The sequence below is a fragment of the Mesitornis unicolor genome, unplaced genomic scaffold (genome assembly GCF_000695765.1).
Source record: "Mesitornis unicolor isolate BGI_N332 unplaced genomic scaffold, ASM69576v1 scaffold40988, whole genome shotgun sequence".
Lineage (NCBI taxonomy): Eukaryota > Metazoa > Chordata > Aves > Mesitornithiformes > Mesitornithidae > Mesitornis > Mesitornis unicolor.
This window is the reverse complement of record NW_010200591.1, coordinates 53,994-80,981: the sequence shown is the minus strand read 5'-3', so window position 1 is coordinate 80,981 and position 26,988 is coordinate 53,994. Positions and strand designations below refer to the sequence as shown.

At 39.0% G+C, this 26,988-nt stretch overlaps 1 protein-coding gene across 1 annotated transcript in view; it reads right to left on the bottom strand.

Annotated features, from left to right (window-relative positions):
• Positions 1–1,325: 1,325 nt before the first annotated feature.
• MICAL2 (microtubule associated monooxygenase, calponin and LIM domain containing 2) overlaps positions 1,326–26,988 on the bottom strand; it is a 56,601-nt gene continuing 30,938 nt past the window's right edge. The window contains exons 12-26 of the mRNA XM_010189812.1: positions 25,900–26,099; positions 25,286–25,395; positions 21,128–21,199; positions 20,432–20,581; positions 19,204–19,308; positions 17,474–17,692; positions 17,144–17,245; positions 16,389–16,520; positions 9,415–9,522; positions 8,883–8,978; positions 7,315–7,501; positions 6,176–6,264; positions 5,739–5,838; positions 2,801–2,858; positions 1,326–1,535 (exon numbers count right to left, since the gene is read on the bottom strand). Coding sequence (XP_010188114.1) covers positions 2,818–2,858; positions 5,739–5,838; positions 6,176–6,264; positions 7,315–7,501; positions 8,883–8,978; positions 9,415–9,522; positions 16,389–16,520; positions 17,144–17,245; positions 17,474–17,692; positions 19,204–19,308; positions 20,432–20,581; positions 21,128–21,199; positions 25,286–25,395; positions 25,900–26,099 — 1,711 coding nt within the window. The 3' untranslated portion in view covers positions 1,326–1,535; positions 2,801–2,817. The remainder of the gene's footprint in view (positions 1,536–2,800; positions 2,859–5,738; positions 5,839–6,175; positions 6,265–7,314; positions 7,502–8,882; positions 8,979–9,414; positions 9,523–16,388; positions 16,521–17,143; positions 17,246–17,473; positions 17,693–19,203; positions 19,309–20,431; positions 20,582–21,127; positions 21,200–25,285; positions 25,396–25,899; positions 26,100–26,988) is intronic.

Here is a 26,988-nt window from a genome sequence, read left to right as displayed (position 1 = left end):
AGCAGGAATAAGTGAAACTTTATGAGAACAGCATGAACAGCTGATGCCTCTCAAAGCCTCAGTGCCAAACAAATCATCACCTTCTGCAGACACAAAAGCCTCTTCTGATGTTTCCATGCCACTGCCAAAAATGATCAAGTAAATACGGCAGAAATGGGCCTGCTCCAAAACTGTAAATTGTGCAAAGAGTAAATTTAGTTTTACCCAAATTGTTTTGTCCATTGCAATTAACGAAGTGCCAAGCATTGTCTTAAATGGTATTTGTTGCTCTATATATTCATTATGCAAATCACCTCCTCCTCAGACAGCAAACTTTCTACAGTGCATGCTGGCTTTTTCTTGGCAGGGAAGATGGAATAGTTCATTGGGAATAACATTTGTTGTTCTTTAGCAATGTTGTCTTTAGCAACAAAAATTCATTTCTGTCATTCAGTCAACCCTGGTGAGGATCAGTTTGAATGAACTTAAAAATATATATATCACACAATATTTCCATTCAGTTACTGGGACTATTCTTTCTGGGATTTGTCTTTGTCTTGAAACATGAAGGAAGAGACTATAGCTGAAGAATTGCAGAGCAAGCAAAAGAAAAGAGAAAGGGGAAGAAGACTTAGGAAAGTTCTTGGAGAACCTGCTGTTTAAAAAGAACCACAATACCAGCTTTAAAAACAAAAATGAACATTAAAATAAGCCATGAGAGAGCAAAGGAAGGCTAAATAAATAAATAAAACAATGCCACTGTTAACAGATAATAGGTCACCATTAGCTGCAGCTTCCAGGGGTCCAGAAGATATAGGGAGCCGGTAAAGAACACCCCAGAGACAGCAGCAGAGGTACCCACAGTTATTACCTTCTCTTCCGACACACAATATAAGATCCCAAACACATGTAACTTAGCATGACCTTTATGACATTTGTTCATATGTAAAACAAAAACATAAGGAAAGGTAACAAGTCAAAGAGAAGTGGACAAGTGCCATGTGTGTATGCAATACAAGCAACCCCCATGCTCACCAACACCAGTTTATTATTCCCAGGAAGGATGAATCCCAACACCAGTCACCTCCTGATCTGCAGCAGATGGGACAGCTTGTCAAGGAGCCTGACGTATATCCCTTTCAAAAGGGAGATACATGCCACCATGTGAGTTTCACCATAGTGAAACTCTCTGACTCTTGGGTCAGGCCACAACAAATATAACACAACAGCATCCAGCAAGAAGAGGAATTTGTGAAACAAGTGTGAAATCACCATTAAGTCTCTGTCCTTAGGAAATATTTTTAAAAGGAAAAGATGAAACAAGGAGACTTATAAAGAACTACATTTATTTTTGTTTACAGCAGATACCATAAATAAAGCTAAAACAATTTTCACTGTGTGCAAAATACAGAATTTCCATGTGAAAATTTAAATACAGCGTTAAAAACTATTTAATAAAAATATTCAGTTAAGATTATAAAGTAAAATGAAGACAGACAGAAGATTTAGGAGGAGAAAGACAGAATCCTCACCGGTCAGGAAGAGCTAGGAAGACTCTGCAACAGAGGGTGAAAAACACAGCAATGGGAAGTCATTTGAAATGGCAGACCTTTACATCACGACCTTCATCTCAAAGCATGCTAACAAACCACCATAGCCCTGAAATACATAGGACTCTATGTCCTAATCATTTGTGCAGGAAGTGACGCTTAAAACACCACAGTGTGGGGACTTTCAGAGCCATCAAGACAATTTAGGATACCCACATGAGTACATACTATTGCTTTAGACATGCAAACATAGAAGAGAGCAAAATAAGGTGTGGGCCTCTGACCCTGCAGCCCTTCTGTATTCCTTGCTACAGCGTATGCAATGGGGCAAGCAGTAGATGGTGTTTGGCCCTCCTGAAAATGGCTGCTTAGAGCAATTGCCCTTTAACAGGGATCCTCAGCAGGGAAGGCTGGGTCATGGCCATATCAACCAAAACCTCAGCACGCTTGCTTGTCAGATTGAGCCTTAGCTTCTTGTTTGGATTAATTTCCCCTTCCAGCTTATCAATATGTGATTACACATACTGGAACATATATAAAAAATACACACAAAATTATAACAGAAAATTGTCACAGAGAACAGTGGCCATGTCTCATGCAGTAAGACAAATTCATTCACCAGAGTGGCAAATGGGACCTAGTTAATCAGTTAGCAAAACAATTCAAACCAAACCACTGTGAGTGTATAAACTTGGCATTTTGATATTACAGACTAAAAACAGCACGCACATCTATTGCTGTTAGGCCTGCCTACTACGTCATTTGAGCTGGAAGACTGGAACGTGCATTGCTTTGGCTACTTTTTCAGAGTCCCTTTATATCATACTTCTCTAATACAAAAGCAAAGTAGTGCTTATTCACTGCATATTGGAGCTCAATGGAAAGAGGTCGTTGAGCTAACCAGGAGAATCAGCTAGCTAACCTCATCTTGACTTATTTTAAATCTTTTCTTAAGTATTTTGAAAGAAATAAGGCTTTAACTAGCTCTTTCAAGACACAATTTACTTGCCTAACTTTACCTTAAAGGCACAAGAAGGGTACATGCAAAGACAGAGAGAGAAAAACATTCTCTACAGAGAGCACAGACGTTACCTTTTCTAGAACAACGAACTCAGCAACAGGTTAAATGATCATGCCAAAGCTTGCATCCATAAATATACCAGACACACAGCTTGCTCCAAAAGTCTTAAAAAAACACACCATGAAATGTTGTCAAACAACAGTGTTAGTCACACAATTTTGGAACTGGCAAGCAGAAAAAAAAAAATCACCTGAGAGCAGAAAGGCTTCAGCCAGTGAGTGGGTGCAGCACTGGAATGACGAATTGGACTAAAAGCAATGAGGGAGATTTACAGAGAAGACAGGAGAAAAAAAAAAAACCACACAGAACTTAACTTGGTTATGTATGAAAGCATCAGAAAGATTACATAGGCACAAAGAAGAATTGGCCAAGATGAAACTGCCTTTTTTCATTAAATCATGAATGAGGACCAATAGCTATTAATCTTATTAGCAGAATATTACGATGAAGTGATCAGAAAACCCCAACCAATTAGATTGATACCAATAAAAAGCCTTCCCAAGAGAATCACCAGCAAACTCACAGTAGAATATTCCACAAGATTAAGATTCCTCAGGAAAATGTTTTCATTATCTAAGTTCCTGAATTCTGTTGTGGGAATGTAGGGATTCTATTCCTCATTATACAAATCTATATAAAGCAAATATCCGCTTTTAATTATTTTATTTTATTCTAAAGATTTCTGCTAATAAGATTAATTTGCTATAAATTCATCTGACTTCAGAGATTTCCAAGTTCCTTACTCTGTCACTACTTTCTGTAAGTTTACCACTATGCTCACTCTGCTGAAAATTTCCTGTAGTAAACAGCAAGAGAGAATTTCAGGAAAAAATGTTCCTAAAGACTGTGCTGTTGACAAACTGAAATCCAAACTGATGGCAAGCCAGATTTTAAAACTTTACCACTTAGCAGTTTGCTGCATTGCAAGAGTAACATAGTGAATCGCACTGCAGATTGTTTTTAGAGTGAAACAATTATTATCATTAGCAAATATTTTTAAAAGTATACAGTGTTCTAAAATATTTTTTTAAAAAATGCTATAAAAGAGGTACAGATAGATTTTTTTTTAAAAAAATAAAATATATATATATGTCCACCATATAACTCTTGCTGTGTCCAGTCAATATTCTAGCAGAGTTTTGCTGAATACATGTTTGAGCATTATTGGCAATTTATTTCAAACAAATGCTACCTTATATCGAAACGATTTTCTTCAAGCATTTTTTCAAGTTCTATGCATATAATTAACAATTGTTTCCCAAAATACATAAGCACTCTAAAATGTTAAATGCTTTCTCCTCATAGTTTAAAGAAAGTCAAACTATTTAGAAGAAAAATCCAGTTTGTAATTTATTTTAAACAGAAGACACATTTCCTTTTAACACCTAAAAACCAAAACAATTCAAATAATCTTTTCCCACATTATGTTAAAAAAATTTTAAAAAGTAAATAAAGAAAACCTGCCAGCCCATAAACAGCACAGTCATTTAAGACCACTGGAAGGTGATCCTCAACTTCAGTTACTGAGAATGCAACCTTATTTCCTATTATTTAAGCCCCATTCCTTTGGCCAGAAATAAATGCTACAGATGCTTTTAATTTTAGGCTATACATATTACCATGTTTATGTATTTACCTATTTCCTGGTTAACTCCTGAATTTAAAATTTAAGTATTTGAGAGGCAGGGAGCATGCTTCTCTCACTGGCTAATTAGTCTGAAAGTAAATCAGAATTTGGGATGTTGGTGTCTCCTTGCTGTTAAATAGCTCATTTAATCTGAAATTTCCTTAATGGCTGCTCCAGATTAATACAGTTTCACCTTTCTGCCAACAGCTTCACACACAGAAATGAATGAAATACCCAACTAAGAAGTAATTTTGTTAGAATACGTTTGTACGTTTTTGTTGTTAGGTCTGAACTTGTATTTTTAAAAAAGTTCCAAAAGACAATAGGAGCAGTGCCAACCCAGAGGCACAACAGCAGTGATTTCAGTTACATGTAACTGCTATTCCTCAAACCAGCCACCTAATGAGGAAGCGTCAACTTGTGGAATAAGTCAGGTCTAATTTCACTACCAGTTCCTCTGACTTAGAGCTTCAATCAAGCCTTCACTCAACTAAGATTTGCTCTTCAAATTTATTTCAAAACTTTAAATAAATTAGTAGTAAAGATTATACCCACTATCAACAAAGGGTAGCTATCACATGTAAGAAATGTAAAAGGCATGACTAGAAGCAATGTGAATTAAGTACATTATTTTTTTTTTAACATATTCATGCAAGTTATAAACCTCATAACCCAGATCAAAGATGAATGCAAGAAAAAAACAAAGTATGCGCCATATTCAGGTTTCAAAACTCAGTCATTTGTCATAAATATTCCCCAAATATCTGGAAGAACACACATTCATTCTTGGTTTAACAACAACAAATAAACAACCAAAAAAAACCAAAAACCAAACCAAAACCAAAACCAAACCAAAAACCCACACACAAAGCAGGGGGACAGACAGAGAAAAATGGTTTTACGATGTACCATCCTCGCAGTGGTCTGATCATAGGATAAAATGGGGTGAGGAGGCATCTACAAAATATCCTTCATCTGTCTCCATGTTCTGGAAATGTGTCTGGACACTGCCCTTCATGCTTTAACATACAGTACATTTCATACTGAAAATTCTGATTGCACCTCATTTATATCAGAAGGACTCTACTGCTTCAGTCACATGTTAAATTTCATGAAAAGTAAAAAACCGACTAGACAAAAAACCTCAAGAAAATTGTGAGGTTGTTCATTTTGAAAATCTGAAAGGCACAACTGAGCAAGACACATAGAAGAATTTAAACCCTGTAGAATTTTTTCACCCATTCAAGCACATTTTCAAGTGATAGCTCTGCTTCCCGGTACATATGAGCAAGTACCTCTAGAAGAGCACAGAGGAATGGCACACCAAGGCTCAAGAGTTCATACAAGTAGGTATAGTTATATGCATTGTCCCTGAAATGAAGATTGGTAGCGTGCAGAAAACCATGCATCCAGTTAGACAGGCGTCTGGGAATGTCAAGCAGATCCCTTGTCACCCGAAGGGGCCAGCTTAGCGTGCGCCTAAAGAAGGAAGTCAGGATACCTGGGGACCTGTCCTCTGGACTGCTAGCAGCAGACAAAGTGCTTTCTGTGGTGGTCTCTGTGGGTTTAGGTTCCTCTTTCTTCCATGCTTCTGTTGCCTCCTTATATAAAGCATTAAAAAAAAAGTTAAATATACTTCTGAAAACGGAAAGTCCAGTTTCTGTTACTGTCTTCAAGCTTTTATATCTATTTTTAACTTTCAATTGCTCTTAAGTTCAACTTTACTTCGTATAGGAAAAGCTAATTTCCATTGAGAACCAGACTATAAATATGCCAAATTCACAGAACCAGGAGGTCATCTTTTAGTATTGGTTTTACTGCTTCTGGACATCAGGTAGAAAACACCTCATACATACACATATGTAAACAAGTACTGCACTCTGTTCCAGATAAAGCTGCCTCAACATTTCCTGCATTCGTGATATAATCAATACATACCTTTCCCTGGAGCTGTAATGTTGCTCTTCTCTTTCTGTGTTTAGTACTGATTTTGCAGTGTGTAAAATGAGGTTTACAGTAAAATTTACCTACAAGAGAAAAAATAAATTGTATGATATTTTACCTATACAGATATGACTGTTGCATCTATAAAAAGATGAAATCAGGATAATGAATGGTTGGGCAGCAACAGGAATGGGAAACTTGCCACTGAATCTGAATAGCTCACAACTCTGAATGGGTTTCTTTTACAGTACATAGATTTACACATTTGTTACATAAATGCTATTGCTGTATTTATCATTGAGGTTTAAGATCAATAAATAGCAGAAAAACAAGATTCTATAAATACATCAAGCACAATACATCAAGCAGCAAAGAGTCAGAAAATAACTTTAAAAGTTCTTCCTAGAAGATTCTCTGGACTACAAAAGAACTACCTTTAGCCTTAAGTTATTAATCCTCTCGTAGAAGGAGATCACTTGGATCTACTCAAATAATTTTGGAGGTGGCAAGGGAATTTCAATTCAGTTTAATAATCTCCCTCTAAACTTCAAAAAAGATGAAGAAATAATTCTCCATCCCCAAGCCCCATGCTGTAGGTGGGACTGAGCGCCCCAGGTCTGAACCTCCTGTTCTGCAGCAAACTGGAATGAATTACACTGCTGCTTGGCCAATATTATTGCTTTCAACTCCTGAGTTGTAACAACTTGAAAGAAGTAACCTACACTCACCCCCAAGCATATAAATCTGCCACTGTCTTGGCTTATCCCTATAGATCACATTATTTAATGACCAACTATAAGTGAGAGATAAGAGTAATACTGTATTGTTGGAGAAAAACCACGTTTCCCCCCCCGCCCCGCTTCGAGCAGTGATTGAACAAACTGTATCTTGGTCACTTGACTTATTTTCCACTGAGGATTTCTTCACTCAAAGCTCAGGTCTGTCCTAATGGAATGCTTTTGAAAGAGTAGAACTACAAGTACAAGGACTCAAAGATCGGCATGGACACAAACAACATACTTGGCAGACCTCCTGCTGACCGAGCTGCTTGGCCAGGTCTTTTTCCCTAGTTCCATTAAATGCATCAATACTTGGACATTGTAAAATATTCATAAATAGTTCCTACTTCATACCTTCTTCAACATCAAAGGCATAAATTCCTAAACGGAGTGTTGTAAAACATATTTCACACTTGAAGCACTCCCTATGAAAGAAGTGGCCTTCTGCACTCAGCCGCTCCATGACATACACTCGTTTTTTGCAGAAGTAACAAATGTCACTCCCTCCGATAGACTGAGGAAATTCTTTTCGCAGAGATCCCTGTCAAAAGATAAAACCAGAAATGCATGTAAAGCCATTGCATTACACCCAGATATAAATTCTTAAGTGAGCGGCAGCTTTAGCTGCTTGAAGTTTCACACAGCCCCTCCACGCACAATTAGAATAAGCATCAGTCAGCTTTTATATTACTCATATGCTGCAATTCTGTAGATTTATGCCACAATTCATAATAAATCAGACACCACAAGGACTTTAAGAGGTGAGTTTTCAGCTGGACTTGCATTCAGCTTCCCTCTGGGAGTTCACTGATACTTTCTGTTTACTCAGGTACAAGAGCAGCATCAGCCCCAAATGCCCATTCACCACCCTGCACCGCGCCCACTCAGGCACTCACACCTCACAGCTGTGGGTATCGGTGTTTCTCAGAAGGGGGCAAAGGAGACCTTGCCAGCTTCGAACTACAGACACAAATTTGGAGTTCAGAAAGCACACCCTGAAGTCTCAGTTTATACACACTCCTGAGCAAAATGTAGGCTCATGCTTTAAGGTTCAGGAACAAAACCTGACAGTCTTTGATGCAAATGGTATTTCAGACACCAACATCAGCTGGCTCGTTACTGGGTTTGGCTTGTTTTAAAAGAAATCGATCCCACTCCTACCATGTACATACAGAATATTTTTAACTCAGTGGACTTCAGAATGTGATCCATTTTATCAACACAAAACTATTCTGAAAGCTTTTGTTGAGTTTGGGCTGGGAATTAACAGTTTTTAATTGCCACATATCTCTTCCTTTCTGGATATACATGCAAAAGGTACAGAAAAATAAATTATAAACAGATTAGACGCCACTGGGCTTCCCTTTTCTTGTTAGAGGCAGGTATCATGACATTACTTTGCACTACTGCATTCTGCTTAGTTACAGGTTGGTCCAGCTGAGCATCCTGTCACTACCACAGCTGCCGCCACCATCTCCCTCCCCCATCCACCACCCCCGCTGCCACAGAGGTACCACACAGGGGACAGAGGCGGCGCAGGCTTGGCACAGTCCAGGCTCATACAGAGAGCAGCACACAGTTGACACAACTCATCTTTAATTTGCCAGCAAAAGGCATCCTCGGAACAATTTTTTAACGTTAACTGTAAGTCACAATTGTCACAATTCACACTCTTGTGCTTAGAAGTTGAGAATCCTACTCCAAATCTGCCATTAGTAATCCATTTTGCAGTGATGGATCATTTCAGAGTATGAACTATGTTACTTTCCAGACGAACAACCATGCAAATAGAAAAGCGTACAAATGCATTTTTAAAAACACAATGTTAATAGAACAGGTCAGATGGTTACAAAGAAGTGGAAGCAATCAGAGTTCAGCGCTGGCTAACAAGTGAGTGTCACCACCACAACACAACACCTTACTTCACTTCCCAATACCTGACAGCTCTGAGCAGTGGAGGCAGGAGATGGAGAATGAGGAATGGGGCAAGAATCTGTAGCTCTGTCCAGGGACCGCTTCTGAATTCAACACAGAACAGCGTCAGAGTTTAAAAACAGCTCTTCAAAATGAGGCACGGTGATTCAGCATTTGTGCGTTAAAAATAACTGCATAAACATGTACTGTACAAAACTTTCTTTAGAAGCCACCCTGATTAATAATTGTCTTCTGTTATAATTGTACTAGTAATTACATTTAATAAAAGCCTCCTGAAGTTTTAGTTCATGCAGACAAGTAATAAAAATATAAATAGAAGACAAGGTGAGCAACATTTCCAGCACATCCACACATCAGCATCTTTTGCCAATATGCGCTCAATTCCTTATTAAGTGTTAGACTAAGACCTTTCATAACGCTTCAAAGTGCTCTAAAATCAGGGTTGTAAGTCAGGATGACATTGTGAAAACACCACTCTTTTAAAGTCAGTTTATTTTTTCTTTGTGGGTTTAGTCTTACCAGTTCAAGGGGGGGAAGCTGTGGCTTGGGTCTGTGATCATTCACATAAAGATTGACAAGAACTTCAGCCACAGCTCCAATTGCACGTGAGACCTTTCCTACAGTCATCTAACCAGAAAAGATGAAGAATAGAAGGAAAAGATTTAGTTATTCTTGAAAAAGACTTTAATGAGAAAAGGACAAGAATGATTTGAAAGCATGCAAAAAATGATAAAGAGAGGCTAGGAGAAAGAGCAGAGGCAAAGTCTAACAGAGCACAAGCATGTTCATGCATGATCAGTGTGGCCCAGCTGGTGGCCACAGAAGGTTTCCAGGCCTCTTCTCCCTGCAGATGATGGAGAAACAACTGCAGCTCCCACAACACAAGGCCTCCTGCCATGTAGCTGGAACCTACTGCCTGGCTATCAGAGTTTGATCATTCTGATAAGATTAAAAGAATCTCTATTGTTCACTTTGACTTCCTGGGACTTTGTCGTTACATTTCAGAACGAGGGTGAGGACTAGATTTCACATTAACAGACCATAAACTGTGACATTTCAGGAAACATTCTAAGAAAAGGTATTCGAAGTCCCACACAGAAATGTTTTCTTGATGCATACAGAGCAACCATTCTCCCTCTCCCCAGTGACTCAACACTGGGGAAAACTGGAGAAACTACATTTGTGAAAGGAAGACGTCTTCATCACACTATTGCAGCCACTAATGTTAGGCTGTTTCTAACTGAATTTATCAGACAGGACTGCAAGGACACTGCAGTTCCTTAGGCTGTGGCTCCAAACGCACTGCAGACAGACCACTGACTGCAGAGTCCAGGTTTCCTTGCCAAAACACATGCCTGGGGACTGGAAAAGACGGAAGGTGGGTGTGCACACGTGTGTGAGTGGCAGGCACGTAGGTATAGTTCTCTGGTCCTGGAAAAAAGACTGTGAAGACTTCATAGAATTACAGAAATATTTTCTACCCTAAACAAAATTTATTGTAGTTATTTTGATATTAGTTTTATAGTCAATATAAGATCCCACAACCTCTCTGGTGACAAAGGCAGAAAGGGCCATCTTGGTATGGCCAGGGATCTGATACTCTGCTTCTGAAGCCATGCCTTTTTTTTTTCCCCAGAGGATTCATGATCTCACATCCTATGCTCCATTTGCCTCCCACAGAGCCCAAGTTTTAAGCCATGCAAGTCTCAGTGAAATGAATTTTCTAATGGCACCACACCTTAGTCTTGCTAACAGAAAGGATTTAAAATATCAGAAGGTTACTATGAATAAAAGGAGAAAAATATAAATGCAATGGTATCCACGATACTTTAAAATCATGTAAAAGCATTTTCTATCAAGTTTAAAGCAACTGTAATGCACTGTGAGTGTGTTTTCAAAAATTATGATGGTTAAAAATATTCTTGCTTATAAAAATAAATCAAGCTCAGGAACTTGGGTACATGTCCAGTCCCTTACAACTCCCCTTATCTTTTGAGAGTTACCCCACTAATAACTTAATATCCAGGCAGATACAAAATATCTATGTTACGATGACAAAGGCCATTCAAGGGATAAATCCTTTACCGGTTGGTTTTGTTTAATATAAAAAGACTTTTAAATAATCATTATCTGCACAACTTGCAGGGTAACAATAACAAAATAAACTGTTAATTACATACTGCAATGGTACATTAAACTCTGAACCAGTACTAGAAGAGAGATTACTTGCTACTACAGGAAAACTATGTTCCTTTGTGTTGTTTAAGATCACAGAAGATAAAATTTTCCTCCTCGAATTCTGCACCTCTGAATATGCTGAGCAACTTTTAGGCCACATACAACTTATTACCCAAGAGGTCCTACGTAAAAGCAAGAATTCAGTCAGTTGAAGCAGAAAGTTTACCGTGCACTAGTTAAAGGCTGGAACGATCAGATAAACCAGAAGGCTATGCTTAAAGTGCAAGTAGTTGAATTTCAGGAAAAGTATCATTGAGCCTGAACTACACCTTCAATTCATCAGGTGGGTTGATTTGTGTTCTCCACCCATTGGAGCAATCTGTGCCAAAATGAAAACAGTCAAAACAAGAAAACTGCATGTTTATACATACTTTAAAAAATGTTATTAAAAGGAAGTGTTCTTGTAATGAGTGTGAATTCACATTCCATGTAAAAGCAAATGGGATTTCAATTTAATCTAACAACAAAAAGACTGCTCTGGTCTCCTCAACAACCACCAACACAAACATTGTTGCAGCTGGCCAGCAGGGAGGGCAGGAAGCAAGTGGATTTGAGGACTGATAAGAGCTCATTTTAGAGAAACCATTTAATAAGGACGTATTACCGTGGGACGTTCTCTACTGATGATTTTGCTGCAGCCTCAGAACTGCACCTTACAAGATGCCTTGCACAGGGATCTACAGATAGATTGGAGCATTGGGCAATGACTAATGGTATGAAATTTAACAAATTCAAATGCTGGATTCTGCATCTAGGATGGAGTAACCCTGGGCACAAGTATAAAGCAGGAGAGGAATGGGTGGAGAGCAGCCCCGCAGAAAGGGATCTGGGGGTATCATGAACACCTGCCACCTTCAGAAACCTACAGAGAATGGGAGGGATGGGGTGTACAAGAGCAGTGCTGCCCTGCAAGACTTGTGACTTCTGCCCTTGTACAGCAACAGCACAACAACCAAGCAACGCCATGTCTTCTCTAAACCTTATGGAGACAAGGACTTCAGTAACATATCCACACATTTAATCATGTAAGTGTAATAAACTCCAGTTGCAGGAGAGAGTCTGACCCCAGATCTACACACATTCCTTTAGAAAACCTGTCAGCTCTTACACAGCTTAGCTTTGGTCAACAGTACATAGATATCTCTCTGCCTGATGCTGCTCAGGTACCCTAGAAACTCAGTATACACACAATAGGTTTTGTATTTCACTCATGCACTTACTACCCTTGAGGCTACTGGTGTATGTGATGTTCCACACGCATGCAATTTTATTCTGGGGCCACTATCAATATGTAATAGGCTACTGCTCGCAATTCAGGCAGGCGTATACCAGCAACTTTAAAGCCTTTGTTGGAAAGGAATCTTAAAAAGTTACCTTACACGGTGAATTTCAGGAAACAACCAAGAAAACACTTTAAAATCCCCCAAGTGTTCGTGATTTACTAATACTATTAACCTGTCAATGACGCATTGCCAAAGTTTTCAGCAGGTTGATCAGGGTGGTTATTAACGCGGGAAGAGAAAGCTGACTTCTGTGTTTCCCTGTGCTATTATTTCTAACACCACAGCCAACTGTCAAGTAAGCCTCAGTAGTATTTTCTTAAAATAAAGGAAATATGTTCTCTGCCTCCAAAAGCATACAATGCTTCCCCTCTGTTGTTTCACATCCTTAATGATTTTCCTGGTCTTATTGTGCTTTGAGGGATATTTATTTCTTTTTTATATCACTTGCCGCATATACTTTACCTCTGATATAAACAACACTTGAGTAATAAGTTACTGTGTGTAGGAAACACCCAAGCCCTGCTTACTGCTGGCAATTAAAGTCACATCACTGAAGGGAAGTAGTTGGTCCAAGCTGTGCAGGCAGCAAAGCCTACTGATTGCAACACCTTCATAGTTCTATGATGTATTATGTGGATTCAGGCATGCAATGCTCAGAGGAACACAACTTTCTGAAGGTCAATCCAACTTTAAACAGAAAGCAAGAATAACCACAGCCCAACCTGTAATATAATAATTGTTAATTCATAATTCTACCTATGTGAATTTTGACAGCTGATTAAAGCTAGAAGGTAATTTTTATCATTACTGGCAACTTGCACGTAGTGTCATATAGAAGTTAATTCTTAATTACTTGTAATGAATGCATGTCTTTAAAAGAAAGAATATGCTCCCATAGCCTTCCTTTCAAGTGCTTCTTCCAGGACTGAGTCTTAATAACTGGTTTCTGTAATAAGACAGTAAGACTTCTTAGCCACCATTTTCAAGAGATATGCCACCACAACTAATACTGTAAATTTAACAGATGTAAAGGATCGTCATGTCTGATAACACTCTTAGTACTCACTAGAAGTTTAAGTGACAGTACTATTTAAAGGATAGGAGAGTGCTAATATTTATAGGTCACATTAAGTCTTACAAAACTCAGACACTCATCTTCTGTTTTTCTGCTGGCAAAAAGCAGAGACACTGAGAGCAACATGAGGGAGCTCTTTCTGTTGGTTTACCAGTGCTGAAGCCCTTTTTCATACTGAAGTCTAGACTTACCTACTGATACCTCTCAAAACATAGAGCACAGAGTCCTATAACCCCATCCTCAAGATAACACAAACAGGCGCCTAATTCCCAGTACATGTGTCAAGCATTGGAACAGGCTGCCCAGGGAAGCAGTGGAGTCACCATACCTGGAGGTGTTAAAAAAATGTAGATGTGGCACCTCAGGACATGATTTAGTGGGCATGGTGGTGTTGGGTTGATGGTTGGACTTGATGATCTTGGAGGTCTTTTCCAACCTTAATGATTCTATGATTCTACATTCACAGCAGAGAGGTCCATAGTCTTAAATTATCATGCACAGTACATGGAAATGCCCACTGTGCATCTTATGCCCACAGAAATTTATATAGTGCTGCACATTTAGCCAGTGTTTTATAGAATATGGTAAAATTTTTGTGTTCTGAAAAGTGTGCAATCTTAAAACACAGGGACAACAATTTAACCATGGAAGGGTATGGACAGATTTCCTGTTATGAAATCAAGGCTGCTGCAGGTGTTCGCTGTTTACTCTTACAGTAAAAAAACCAGTAAGAAATCTGCTTCTTGGAAAAATATTGCTTGACAAATTACCAAAGGTAAGCCAAAACATGGCCTGTGTAGCTTGAAGATGAACAGAACTTAAGTTGTCAAAGAGAGGTAAAGATAAAGTAACAGGGGTATCACAGGACTGATCTGACCTCGTAGCACATAAATAGTATGAAGAACAAAGGTCTTGCACACCCATTAACAACTTACTGGTACATCACCAATGCAAGTAACCATTCTGGGAACAGGTCCAGTGGGCAACTAAGTCCATTCCCTATCCTAAGGGCAGGATCCACTTTACTTGTGTGAAGTGCACACTAGCATAATCAGCTCCAAAAGGCACCCGGTGCTACAGGCTGCAGGCCTCTCGCAGCACCCTACTTCTTACCATTCAAGGGTCCCTTATCCCCATTCCCAAGGCTTGACCTGAGTCTCCATTTTCACAGTGACCATCTATCACCCCTTACTGTGCTGACAGGGGGCAGGCACCCTCCCCTACTCCACAAAGCTTTTCTGCTTTCTGATAATACTGTCATGGCTGGACTTGATGATCATAGAGGTCTCTTCCAACCTTAATGATTCTGTGATTCTGTAATAGTTCTCCAAATAAAATAAGCAAGTATTTTGGAAATCATTACTTAGCTTAAAACCCATCACTTGCCCTACCTCCTAGGTCACATAATGTAAGAGATAAATCCAGGCAAAGGAATTATTTTGAAGGTGAAGGGAATTAGGAGATTACTGCAGTAAAGCGCATGCTGGGCTTGCAGTGTCCCTGAAGGGCTGCGTAGCCTGTATTTTCCTGGGCAACGAGAGGAAGGGCATCTTTTCGACACAGCTCTACCTCAACCAAGGAACATGACTAGCAAACTGCAGGTTAGCTCAGCATCTACCTGTACAGTTACTGCTGAGGCTGTGAGGCCACTTCCCAACCAGCATCAACAATATGGTGCACAATAACCTAAAAAGATCTAGCCCAATTCCACTAAATGATCCTGCTGAACATCCACCAGATGGGAAATTACCTTCAGCCATGGCTTACCTGAAGTTGGGCAATACTCATGAGTATTTATTAAATCTACTGTTATCTAAATAAAGAAAATCAGGCAGAATGCTTTGCCCCTCCTTACAGTAAAAGGAGACAATACCCAATTTTGTTGAATAGCACTTCTTTCACACGTCAGGCAGCAGGGCCACCAGCTCCAGCAGCATCTGCCTTAGGTCACAGCAGTAGCAATCAGTACTTTTAGAAACTTGATTTTTCCACCTTTAATTCCACACCAGCCCTATTCAATACTGCAGTGTTCCCAGACTGCTACTACATAATCTGTGGGTATAAGAAAGGGAACCCAGGCCTTTACCTGCCCCGAAAAGTATCAAAATTCCCTCAATTAAAATCCTTCTAAAACAAGGAGAGTTAGAAAATAATCTCATCTTATCTTCCACAGGTAAAAGCACAGCCCATTGTAACATCAGCATCAGTAGTAAGAGCTGAAAATCTCCAATTAAAGGGTATCTAATTGCTTACATTGATGATAGTTTTCTCTGTGTCTGCTGTTATCTCTTTGCTGTTACAAACTGTAATTATACAGAATACAACTGTATTCTAGCAATTAATGTGCAGAAGAAAGTGTAAAGTACAAATAAGTAAACAAACAAAACAGCAATAAAATCTCTCTGCATGAACAAGTGCTCATACAATTCTAAGACTTATCCTCCAGTTAAAATAACTATTATTGCGCAGGTTCTTCCCTCCAGTCCTGATGGATATTCTCATGAAAGGAAGAACAAATGCCACCCAAGAAGAACCGATCCTGTACCAACTGGTTAGCCATACAATGGGAAGCTCTCTCTGCTATGCATGTCTGTGGAATTATCCAATAATGGAATGATTAAATAAGCAGCAATGCAGACTTTCAGAATTGAAGCAAAAACTTGGTGAACTATTTGCTCTTTTCTTCAGCTTTATACTTAACCTTTTTTTAAAGACAACTTTCCTCTTACAAACATGCAGAATTAACAACAGTGAGCAAAGTAAAGTTTGATTCAATGTGAAATACGACCCATACAACAGATCTGCTGGCAGTGCCTTCCATCCCAGCCATTTCTCAAGCAGCTTTAGTGCAAGTTTGGATTTTACAGGAAAAAAAAAAAAATCTGTTAATAGAGTACCTGTCTAGAAGGAACAGCAGGGGAAGTTGAAACAACAGATGATGCAGAAGAGGCAGCAGCTGAATCATGAGGTGGAGGGCAAGAAGGAGTTGGGGGCTGAGAATGGGATAAGCCTTTAGTAGGTAGCTTATTCTGTGTAGAGCAGAAACAGGAGAGTTATTCAAGAGACAGTGACATTAGCACAGGTTAAGAAAATAATTTCGCAGTCATGCATCAAAAAAACCAACCCCAAACCATAGAAAGATATTAACTACAATTCTGCTCTATTCACTATTTCCACACGGTGAGGCACCCTGGAAATCATCATGGCAAAACCTTCACGTCAAATGAGATTTTTGTACTCAGTTTTCTTCTTAAAAAGTATTTACAGTGCACAGTAAGGTAAGATAGCACTGGGATAAAGCATAATGAAACATAAGAAATATCAGATTGCACTGACTGATTGCTACCGCTCACCAGTTCATTAGAAACTGTGAGCTACCAGTGCATACTTAAGCACAAGATAGGGTTTCTTCTAAGACATCTCGTGCTGAAGTACTACTTCTAGGCTTTATGATTCAGACTGTGTATGCCTCAATTAAATTACACCATAATATTTAAACAAAGGCTTTTACCAGTTTCAGTGGAATCTAAATTACTTCTCAGATCCACCCAGGATGAAAGTTAAAAACAAAACCACTGCAATTCCCCCCCCACCATGATTTTTTTATGTCTTCTAACTCAGCACTTCTTCAGGTGCAAAACATAATATTCACCTTTGGAAACTCCCTGTATCCAAACATTGAGGCAAGATGTGCTGCTTTCTCTTTAATATTCTTTTTATGGAATTCCCTATTGGCTATGCTCTGAGCTTTTTTCTGCAATAAGGGCCAGGGAAGGAAAGCCAAGAAAAGAAAGAAAAAGAGAGAGATTTCAGTTAGTGTCATGTGCGTTATCAGAATACAGCAAGTTTGTAGAAAGTCTTTTTGTTGTCTTAACATAACCTAAAGCCAACAGATACAAAGCCAGCATATCCAGGGAAAATACAGTATACAAGTTAATATATGCAGTTCAGAGAGAAGAAAGGAAAAGAAATTGCTTGTCACCTGTTTCATTTTTTCCTCCAGGTGCTGAAGACGCTCAAGCACTCCAGAAAGTACAAATGCAGCAGAACAGGCAGATGAGAGATTTTCAGAGGTTTCTGACAGACTGGGCTGAGTATCTGGTTTTTGTACAGTCCTTGCTCTCCTGGCCACATGATCAGAACCATTTAAAGACTGTTTGGGTTCCCTGACCTCGTGTTCACTCCTAGCTACCACCTGAAACTGGGAAACACTTGAAGTGAAAAAATCCGCTTTCTGCGCTACCATGCAGTATATGCAGCTTTTAAAGGTGCTTCCAAAAGCGCAGCACAGTCATGCACGTAACTAGGAATAAAATGTTCTCGCAGCATTCCTTGCACACTGTCTACTGCACTTCTGACGCTTGTGTCCATGAACTGAAAGAAAATAGTCCTACGTAACTTATGCAGGTTCTTAACATCATTCTCAAGGTTTGTCTCAGGTTTTGTGAATAATCCCAGATAGTATCAGTGCAGAACATGACACTACATCTTCTAGGGTTTTTCACAAAAGTTTTGCATTGTGGATTTTTTAAGCATCACATCTGTCTGAAACTTAGCTTACAATCAAATTGTACGAATGTCAACAGCAGTTCTTGGTATAAATCTAGATCTAGTCTGACCCAAGTCAAGCTATAATGTATTTCAGATTTAAAGTATTTTCTGAGGACTTCACAATAGGTCTCTGAATTTGAATCTTCATATAAAATAGCTTTTGAAGTAAATGAAACATTTGAACCAGTTCCACTTTATTCAAATTTAGTCTTAAAAATTAGTTTCCAAATGGCCTTTTTGTGACAGTTTTCTACTTCATCCTATCTGTCCAATTCAAATAAATACACAAATGTTCCAAATTTCTTGGAATTAAAATTTAAAAACCTAATCAACTTGCAGTGTGCTCCTGATGTTTCAGGGTAGCATAGCTGCCTTTAAAACAACAGTTCTCAACTGGTTTATGAATCTGCATTTTTCATTAAGCTGATCTGCATATTTCCACATGCAATGCAGATCTCATTTCACTGCAGACTACTCTTGAAATGCCACAATAGGATTTTTACTTTCATTTAAAACTAATGTAAAGTAAAAGTCAGTATTATTTGATACGAAATTGCTTTCATTGGAAGTACTAAAGTTTAGACAATCTATTAAAAAATGTTGCCCTATATATATGGTGCTGCAAAAGAGCTTCCAGCAGAAATTCTTACCAGAAATTCTACTTAAAGAGATTAAAAAACCCTAGGCATCAATATCAGCTTTTCAATGCTCAGTCTTTTATCTTAGACATTTTTGGCAAGTTTCTCAGGGTGGAAAACTCCCTTTGCTTTATCATTACAACAACCCAAAGTATCAAGTACATACACAGACAAATTTTCAGGTACTGCTGTAGTTTCCTCATATGATAAATGCAGCTATGTAATGATATTTATACCATTTGGATTTTGTATGTGATAACGCAGAAAGCAACACCTATGTTTTTCATTTTTTTTCCACACAGTCACTAATTCTTTCAAATAGTTTTCTCATCCGGTCAAGCAGGTATAAAGTAAACTTAAACCTCAATGTGGTTTTCACAATTATCATCTAAATATGTATCTGTTAACTCCGCAGATTACATCCAGACATCATTTTATATATTCTGCAGTTACACAATAACATTGAGTTCCAGCAGTAAGAGAAATGGCGTGCTTGTCAGACGTCACCCTTATGAGTACCTACCTGCCTTTTTGGTTGAGGTGGAAGAAGACTTGGATCCTTAGGTTTAGCAAAGCGAGGATTAACAGGAGGGTCAGAAGAGAGCAGGGCTGGTCTATCTATTAGCTCCTTGTAAAGGGTTTTTAAAATTATAAAGACAGAGTGGAAAAAAAAAAGAAGACAGTAAATAGGATTCAAAGCTCTTTTGAGGCAGAAAGCTGCTTCTAAAGACACATTACTATGGAGCTTAACAACATGTTTTGCGTATTTTTGACACCTACTGATTTTATTAACCCCTTCTGCCATCAAACATATGCTTGAAATTCAGCACGTTCAGTATTGTTCAAGAGAGGTTATGATCACAAGGTAACACATCGAGGCTTCCTTCCACACAGCCAAGCAAACCTCTGCACAGGTATCACATGCAGAAAGCTCAGGGCATTGACAAGTAGCCAGGTAGAGTGCAAATGACAATGATGGACTGAGTCACTCGACATCTATAAAGCTTACACTTCTGGAGAATTTGAATACGTAAATAAACAAGTGGATACAAATACAAAGAATTAAGAAAGCCACCACCTTCGACAGAACCTCGACACCTTACTCATCCTTGCTTCAGATCTCTTAGGTGACAGATCTGAACTCAGCTGACTCAAAACTCTCACTGGCTAAAGTTTTGATCTTCTCGTCCCTACCTTGACAGCACAAGATTATTTTTAAAACACCACCAGTCCCACTGACAACAAACTGCGAAAATGCTGTGGAATGTACAAATATATTCCATTATGCCTACTTTAGGAAGGGAAACGGCAGCTGGACACATCTTCAAAAGATTAGGTTCCCTTCTTATGCTTTCTAAATCTTCCGCAAAGAAAGATTCCACTGGATATGTACTATCCTTTATTTACAGAAATACTTACCTTTCGCAATACCATACGCAGCCAGCTTAGACTTCCACTCAAAGCAAAACAGACTGGGTTACAAGAGATTTCTAGATATTGCAATTCCACAACACTTTATTATTATAACATATATTAATACATTGTATTAATATGCATTGGTCAGTCTACATAATAGTCATATTTGCTTGCTAAGTATTGAGAGGAGTACCTTTAATTTGCATAAGGTGTAAAAAAGACAACACTGCAAACACATAGCAGATCCATTTTTCCCTTGGAAATCTGCATCACATTCACACAGAGGGACTACAGTTTAATTTCAGAGATTACTTTTATGTTCATCTATGACCTACCTGCCTCCGCAAAATTGTATTTGGAGCATTCTCTTCCATCTTTGCCAACAGTTGAGTTGCCATTGATTTAACTTTATTCTGGTTCATTCCTTCTCTGCTATCACTTTGGTCTTTCCCGGCGTTTGTTCCTTGGCTTGAAAAGCCTGAAGCCTGCAAGGAAACAACAAACTATGTTTTTCTTGAGTTCACCTATGACACTCATGAAGAGAGAGAGAACATCCTTATCAGCAAAGGGTGAAAGGGTCTACAGTGTAGTAAAAGTGACACTGTTTAGCGTGCAGAAGTCACCAAAAAATATTTTCTTTGGTCCCAGAGCACAGTAAAATAGGGAACACAAACTGGTGCTGGTGATGATAAAGCAGAGTCACAAAGGTAACTAATCAGAGAAGGTCTAAGAAACCAAGCTGCAATACAAACTCTTGAAACAAAAATTTGTTTAAATAAAAAACCTCAGACTTAAATGTCCTTGGGTCAGAAAATCAGTGCCATTTAGGTAACACTTTCTTCCCTACCAAATGACTGAAATAAATTTAGCTCTTTAGAGCACACCACAGTAAATTCACAGTTTTAAGGGAAGAGGCTTTTTGTTCTTGCCAAGCACAAGAGAACAAGCTGTGGCTCCCTGACTCCCACTGCTTCCTCAGCTCTGGTGCTCATCAAGGATCTGGATACGTGTGGACACCACTGAACACCAACCTCCTCGAAGACACCAAAAAGACCTTTTCGACGTCTTTTGTTAGTCTCATTTTCTTCCGGTTTCCCTTCAACCTGAAACGGTAAAGCCAAAAGAAATTCTATGGATACCTGCAGCAGTTACCAAATTTACCCAAGCAGTTCCTCCCAGGATATTAACTTTCATAACCAGGAAAGTGTGGTCTGGCCTGTGTTAAAGAAGGCAAACACAGGTGAGCAGCACCAGTGCAAGGTGGTCCCGACTGCACTGGTGCACCTCATTAGGCCTTCCCAGCTCAGCAGGATCCTCCTTGGCATGAGGAGCCTGGTGGCCCTCGTGGCAGTCATCATGTATGTGAAAGGTGCCCTGTAATCCCCGAATGGGAGCTGCCACTGAACTCTGACAGGTGAAAATACCGGCTTGTACACTTTGTTGAATACAGACCCTACAGTGTTGGTGTTTACCTTTTCCTCTTTCAGTACTGAAGAGTTTATAGTTCACAAAGCACCAGTGCATCCTTGAGAAAAAGGTATTACAACACCAGTTCCTCTGTGAATTTTCATCTAGACTACACTGGTTTCCATATAGATAACAAAATCGAAACCTCCTCACTCTTTCACTATAGGCTCCACAACTCTCAACCTAGATATCTGCATGCAGATTATGTGTTCAAGGTGCAGATATATCTCCCTTTTTGGAGCAATTATTGCCTGCCTTAAAGGTCTGCCTCCATTTTAAGGTTCATCTCCCAGACTACAGCTTTAAATGACAATACTTAAGGAACCAAATTGCCTATTTTGCGCTCAAGCTATGTACACGTTTAATTATTTTACTCAACTAGAGACTACAGAAACAATAATTAGTACTTCATACTCAGTCTGCACAAACTTGCAAAATAGTCAAAGCTTAAAAATTTTTTCAGTTCTTATTAAGTTCAGTCTTGAAGAACTGATAAAACTGAGTTGTTTTTTTTAATTTGATGTCATGTTATTTTATGAACAATAAACTACATTTCACTTATTTGCATTTGCTTACGCTGTAACTTAGTGATTGCTCAGCCAACTCAAAAAAAAAAGAATAATGAGAGAAAGATCAAAGAATACAGGCTTCCTTTTTACATATACACTGTTTATAATAAATCATTATGCAGTGAATAGAAGTAATCCCAAACAACTTCTGGGCAAACACCAAAAGAATCAGATGACAATACTCTGATTACTCTGTGTGCTTTGGTACATTGTATCTCAAGTCCCAGCTCTCAGTAACCTAGCTTTACACTACCAGTAATATACCAAGGAAGAGTGAACAAGTAACAGCACAAGGTACTCTGCATAATAATAGGTACCACATAAAAGCAGAATTTGCCTAAGTGACTGGAGGAGAAAACAAGATGTTGCCTTTCAAAAATCTTACATAAAGGACTTTCATTAACATATTTACAAAGAAGTGATAGACAAAGCAATTTAATTGCCTAGCAAAACTCCAAGAAAAACGACTGTGCCCTTTATTGTGTAAACACCTCCATTCACTCATTAGTCTGGAGCACAGGAAATCTCAGTTCCTCTCCAGCCCGTAGGAGAATGGAAAACATGACCCAGCGCAGCACATGCTGCCAGAACAGCCACCACCACACCAGCACCCGGCCCCCACTTCCTGGTCTCTCACAACCTGTGCCCAGATAAGGATCCCTCTTCCAGCCAAAGAAAAGGACAAACTAGACGATATGGAAGGTTTAATAAGTGGCACACTGTTACCCTGGCTGGTTTTTGACTCTGATGTGCAACTGTTCTCCTACAGTCATACCGGGATAATGCTTAGCACCACGTTTTGCAGGGGAAAGCACCATAAAACTATGGCCAAACCCTTAACTCAAGCAGTTGCTTTCCAAATAGCTTAATTTCCCAGCTAGTTTCAGACAGTTACGACACTCACAAGTCTCTCTGTCCTAACCAGATTACTGTTTCTTGCTAAGTTTCATGTCCCAGCCATGACAAGGCCACAGAGCCTCATACAAAAGAAAGTCTTGACAGTCCCGCTCCCCAAGCTGATTTGGAAAACATCACTTTCGCTTCTCCTTTCAAACAAGCCCCTGTAGTGTGAAACCAAAGGTGCCCATCAAGCAAATCACCTCATGCTTTCATGTAGCGCCAAGAAATATACCTCCTATTTTGACAGAAGGCTTATTTCATGACAGGAGGTTAGTCAGAGGGCTATACAGCTTCGCAGTGGAAATGTCTCCACTACTAAAAGTCTATTTACTTCTGCAAATAACTCATGGAAAAACAACAACATTGTGGTTATGAAAAAGGGTTTTCTTCTGAAGTAGTCACCCACAAGAAAAAGCAATGTTTATTTTGCCTATTTGGTTTCCCACTGCTTGTTTAGCTGGGATCCATGTCACTTGGTTTTGTGTATATGTGGGTGGCAGGGAAAAGTTATTTCCTAACAAGGACATATGAGGTTAGTGGGCAACTGACTGTCTACAGGTTTCAAAAATATGTTTGTGGATAAAAAATACTCAAGATGTAAGTCAGTCTAGGAAACATTGGAAATTCTGGAGTAATTCTTCAGGTGAAAAAAAATTACATTTCTACCAAAGCTGAGAAGGTAAGATAGCAACAAATTTTAAAAGTAATATATTAAAATACTGAGAAATACAGTACATACATACACTTGAACTTTTGTTAAGAACACTGAACTCCAAGAGAAGCAGGAAATCTGTACTTTTGCAGGCAAAACTTGCATAGGTGTAAATGAAGCAATACAGTTAAGCATTAAGTATCTGGCTAGCCCAGGATACTCAAAACCTCGAACAGTTTTGCATTAAGCTGTTTCAGAAAATGCAGAAATGAAATTCATTTTGGTGGAGGAGTACACGCTGCTGTCTAACTTGTGCTGGTTAATCTGCAACAGCTGTACTAGAGACTGTTGCCTCTGAGCCAGGCTGTGCAGATACTCTCCATTTAAATTGAAATTAAAATGAAGGTAGGCTTGGCTGTGAAAGCAAAGTGTCTCCTCAAGGTCTTCTTTCAAAAGAGGACCAAGTTAATGAATAGGCAGAAAGTTAAACAGTTCATTACCGAATAATTTCAAAGTAACTTTAAAATTAAATTATATAAAACTTTTCAAGTTCTAATCCATTCAGAAAGACATAGACAATACTCTCACTGCAGACAATCCTAAGTCAGATGGACATACCCTTACAGGCTCTGGAGTCTTTATGGGCATGTATGGGCATGGATGTGTATTATACAGGGACATAAACAGGGCATGTCAATAAGTTTTCATTAATAAGTGAACAAGAGAGAAAAGTATATGGGTATGACTAAAAGATCATCATTGCAGAGTCATGTTAGTCAGACTGCCCACTGTTTGTCACCATTTCAGGCTTTATACATCTATAAGGGTTTGAAAGCTTCCCTCCAGAACCTTGACAGCATCCATAAACTGTTCAAATCACCCCTTTAGTTAAAAAACAGCAACCCTTGCCCGAAAAAGCAGCATTCTAGCATACTGATATGTAGTATTACAGCTGCGTATTTAACTGTAGGAGAACAGAACTATAGTACTATTTTCCTTAGAGGCAAAAATAGCCCAGAAAAATTCCAAACTTTCCCATCTTTTTCTCTCAAAAACCAAAAAAACTCATCATCTAGCATTGCAAAAAACCTCCTAAAAACACTTTTTCAGAAAATTTCCAAAAACAAATCATAGAAGACAATATAGGTAATGGAGTCAGGATCTCAAATATTTCAATTTGAAAACTGCAACTTAAGAACTTACCAAAAAAACCATTTTCCTTACCTCACTTTCACCTACACTGAAGACAACTGACGTGGACAATGGACATGCATATTTCCCAAGTACACACAAATTCTCACTGTGATTTGAAATTTTGCAATTACACAGAACACCTAAACTGGGACTAGTAGTAATGCTTCAGCAATTTGACAGTGGTTCAGTTTCATCATTACAAATGTCATAATGATCAAGTGTACATGTGTGTGACCTTTGTTTTCTGTGAAATCTTATTTTACTTTTTTACTATTGTCAAAAAATCTCCTTCTACAGGTCTTTTAATAGTAGGATATACACCAAACCCTTATTTCTGAGTCTGATGGGTTATTTTCATATTTTTAAAAGAGAAAGATTTATAAGGTAAGTCTTCCTTCACAACTTACCTTTGGTACTCGTTTCCTTGGTAAAGTTAAATTGTAACTATTAAAGATGAAATTTGATGATTTTGCTGAACAAAGATCATTATTTTCTCCATTTTGCTTGTCCCCAGCATCTGTTAAAAAATAAATGACTGCTTAGGATATCTATTCAGATTCGGTTTTTAAATATTTTGACTAAGCCAGAACTTGCCAGTTGAGTGCTGGTAACAATTACATATAAGAAATCCAGGCAAAGAACAGTAAATACATGCAATATAGGGTGACTTTTTAAAAAAGGAGGAGAAAGCACTCAGGAATAGACATGCTGTATGCAGTCATCCTTACCATAGAATCACTAATGACCTGATATATGAACTTCATGATGTCAAGCAGCAGTTATCCAGCTGCTCCTGTTCCCTGAAACCACCAAGGACCCACAAAACCTTGGTCTTCGATCAAGTTTCCCCCTCGTTCCTTTTTTTAAGCACAAGGTAACTATTGCAGACAGAAGCAGGCATGCTCTCATGCCAAACAGCTCAGCTGGGAAAGGACTCTTGGCTCAGGAGCTGTGCTCATAAGCAGCATGGATAAAGTGCTCTCCAAACTTGTAAGAATTAGGAGCAGTGGATCTGGCTTACCTACTGCCTGCAGAGGTGTGCCCCTGAACAGTTCGTAAAACTTGGAGAGGTACATGACCATGCTGAGCTTGTCGGGCTCCCCGGCCGACCCCACCTCCTTCCCCGTGGTCACAGGGGGGATCCCAAACTCCTGCTCAGCAACATCGAAGGCCAGCTGGTTGTTTTTGACAACGTCCTCTTCGTTCAAAGCATCGAAGTCACTGTGGGTACAAGGCACTGGCATCAGTGGTGGTTTCCCCTTGGAAACACAGGGTGCTCCCTTGGCATTGCAGGGGTGCAGAACAGCACCACATTTCACTGGGTCGAAGCTACAGAGTCTACACAATGCCAAAGGTAAAAGTCTCATACAAATACCATTATTACAAATCCTGGCTTTGCCAGAAACGTTATTTAAAAGCTATTTCACTGAATTTGATATATTTCCATGGAAAAGGATTCCCTTATTTATGAAGAAATGCAATTCCTCCTCAGAAGTGCTAAGAATCCTTTTTCCTCTCCAAATACGGCTGTGGTACTACAAATTTCACCTGTTAGCCATTGACTTTTTAGTTTCCATTAGTCCTATAAAATCATCAAAGCCAAGAGGAGTAAATTTAGGCTAGCATTTTATGAAACAAGCATGTTTTATGTGTGCAAACACACATGGCACAGGCACTACCTTTCATTTTAAAATGTTACAGACACAGTTTGAATGAGGACCTCTTGTCCTTGTCATAACTGGATTTAGAAGCGCACTAAATAAGTACATCACACATCTGGAACTGCACTATCCATTCTCTAATCCCTTTTATATGGGACCTATTCTAAGACTCTGATCCCTTGAACAGCTTCCAAAATTTAAGATTAAAATAAACACGTGAATAAATTACAAAGCTCCAGGCAGAGTAGTCTCTTTCTCCTCATAAGGATTGTGAGTTTTTGAACCCCCAAACAATTTCTCTCTCTCCCCTCACCCACATATTGCCTATTTCTGGAGCCAGGGGGCTGCAGGCAGTGCTCTGCCTCAGCCCTGTCTGCAGCACACAGGCAGCCGCCTCTCCTGCCTGCCCGGGTTTCATCTGGCCAAGTCTTTCAGCAGTCCCGTTTACT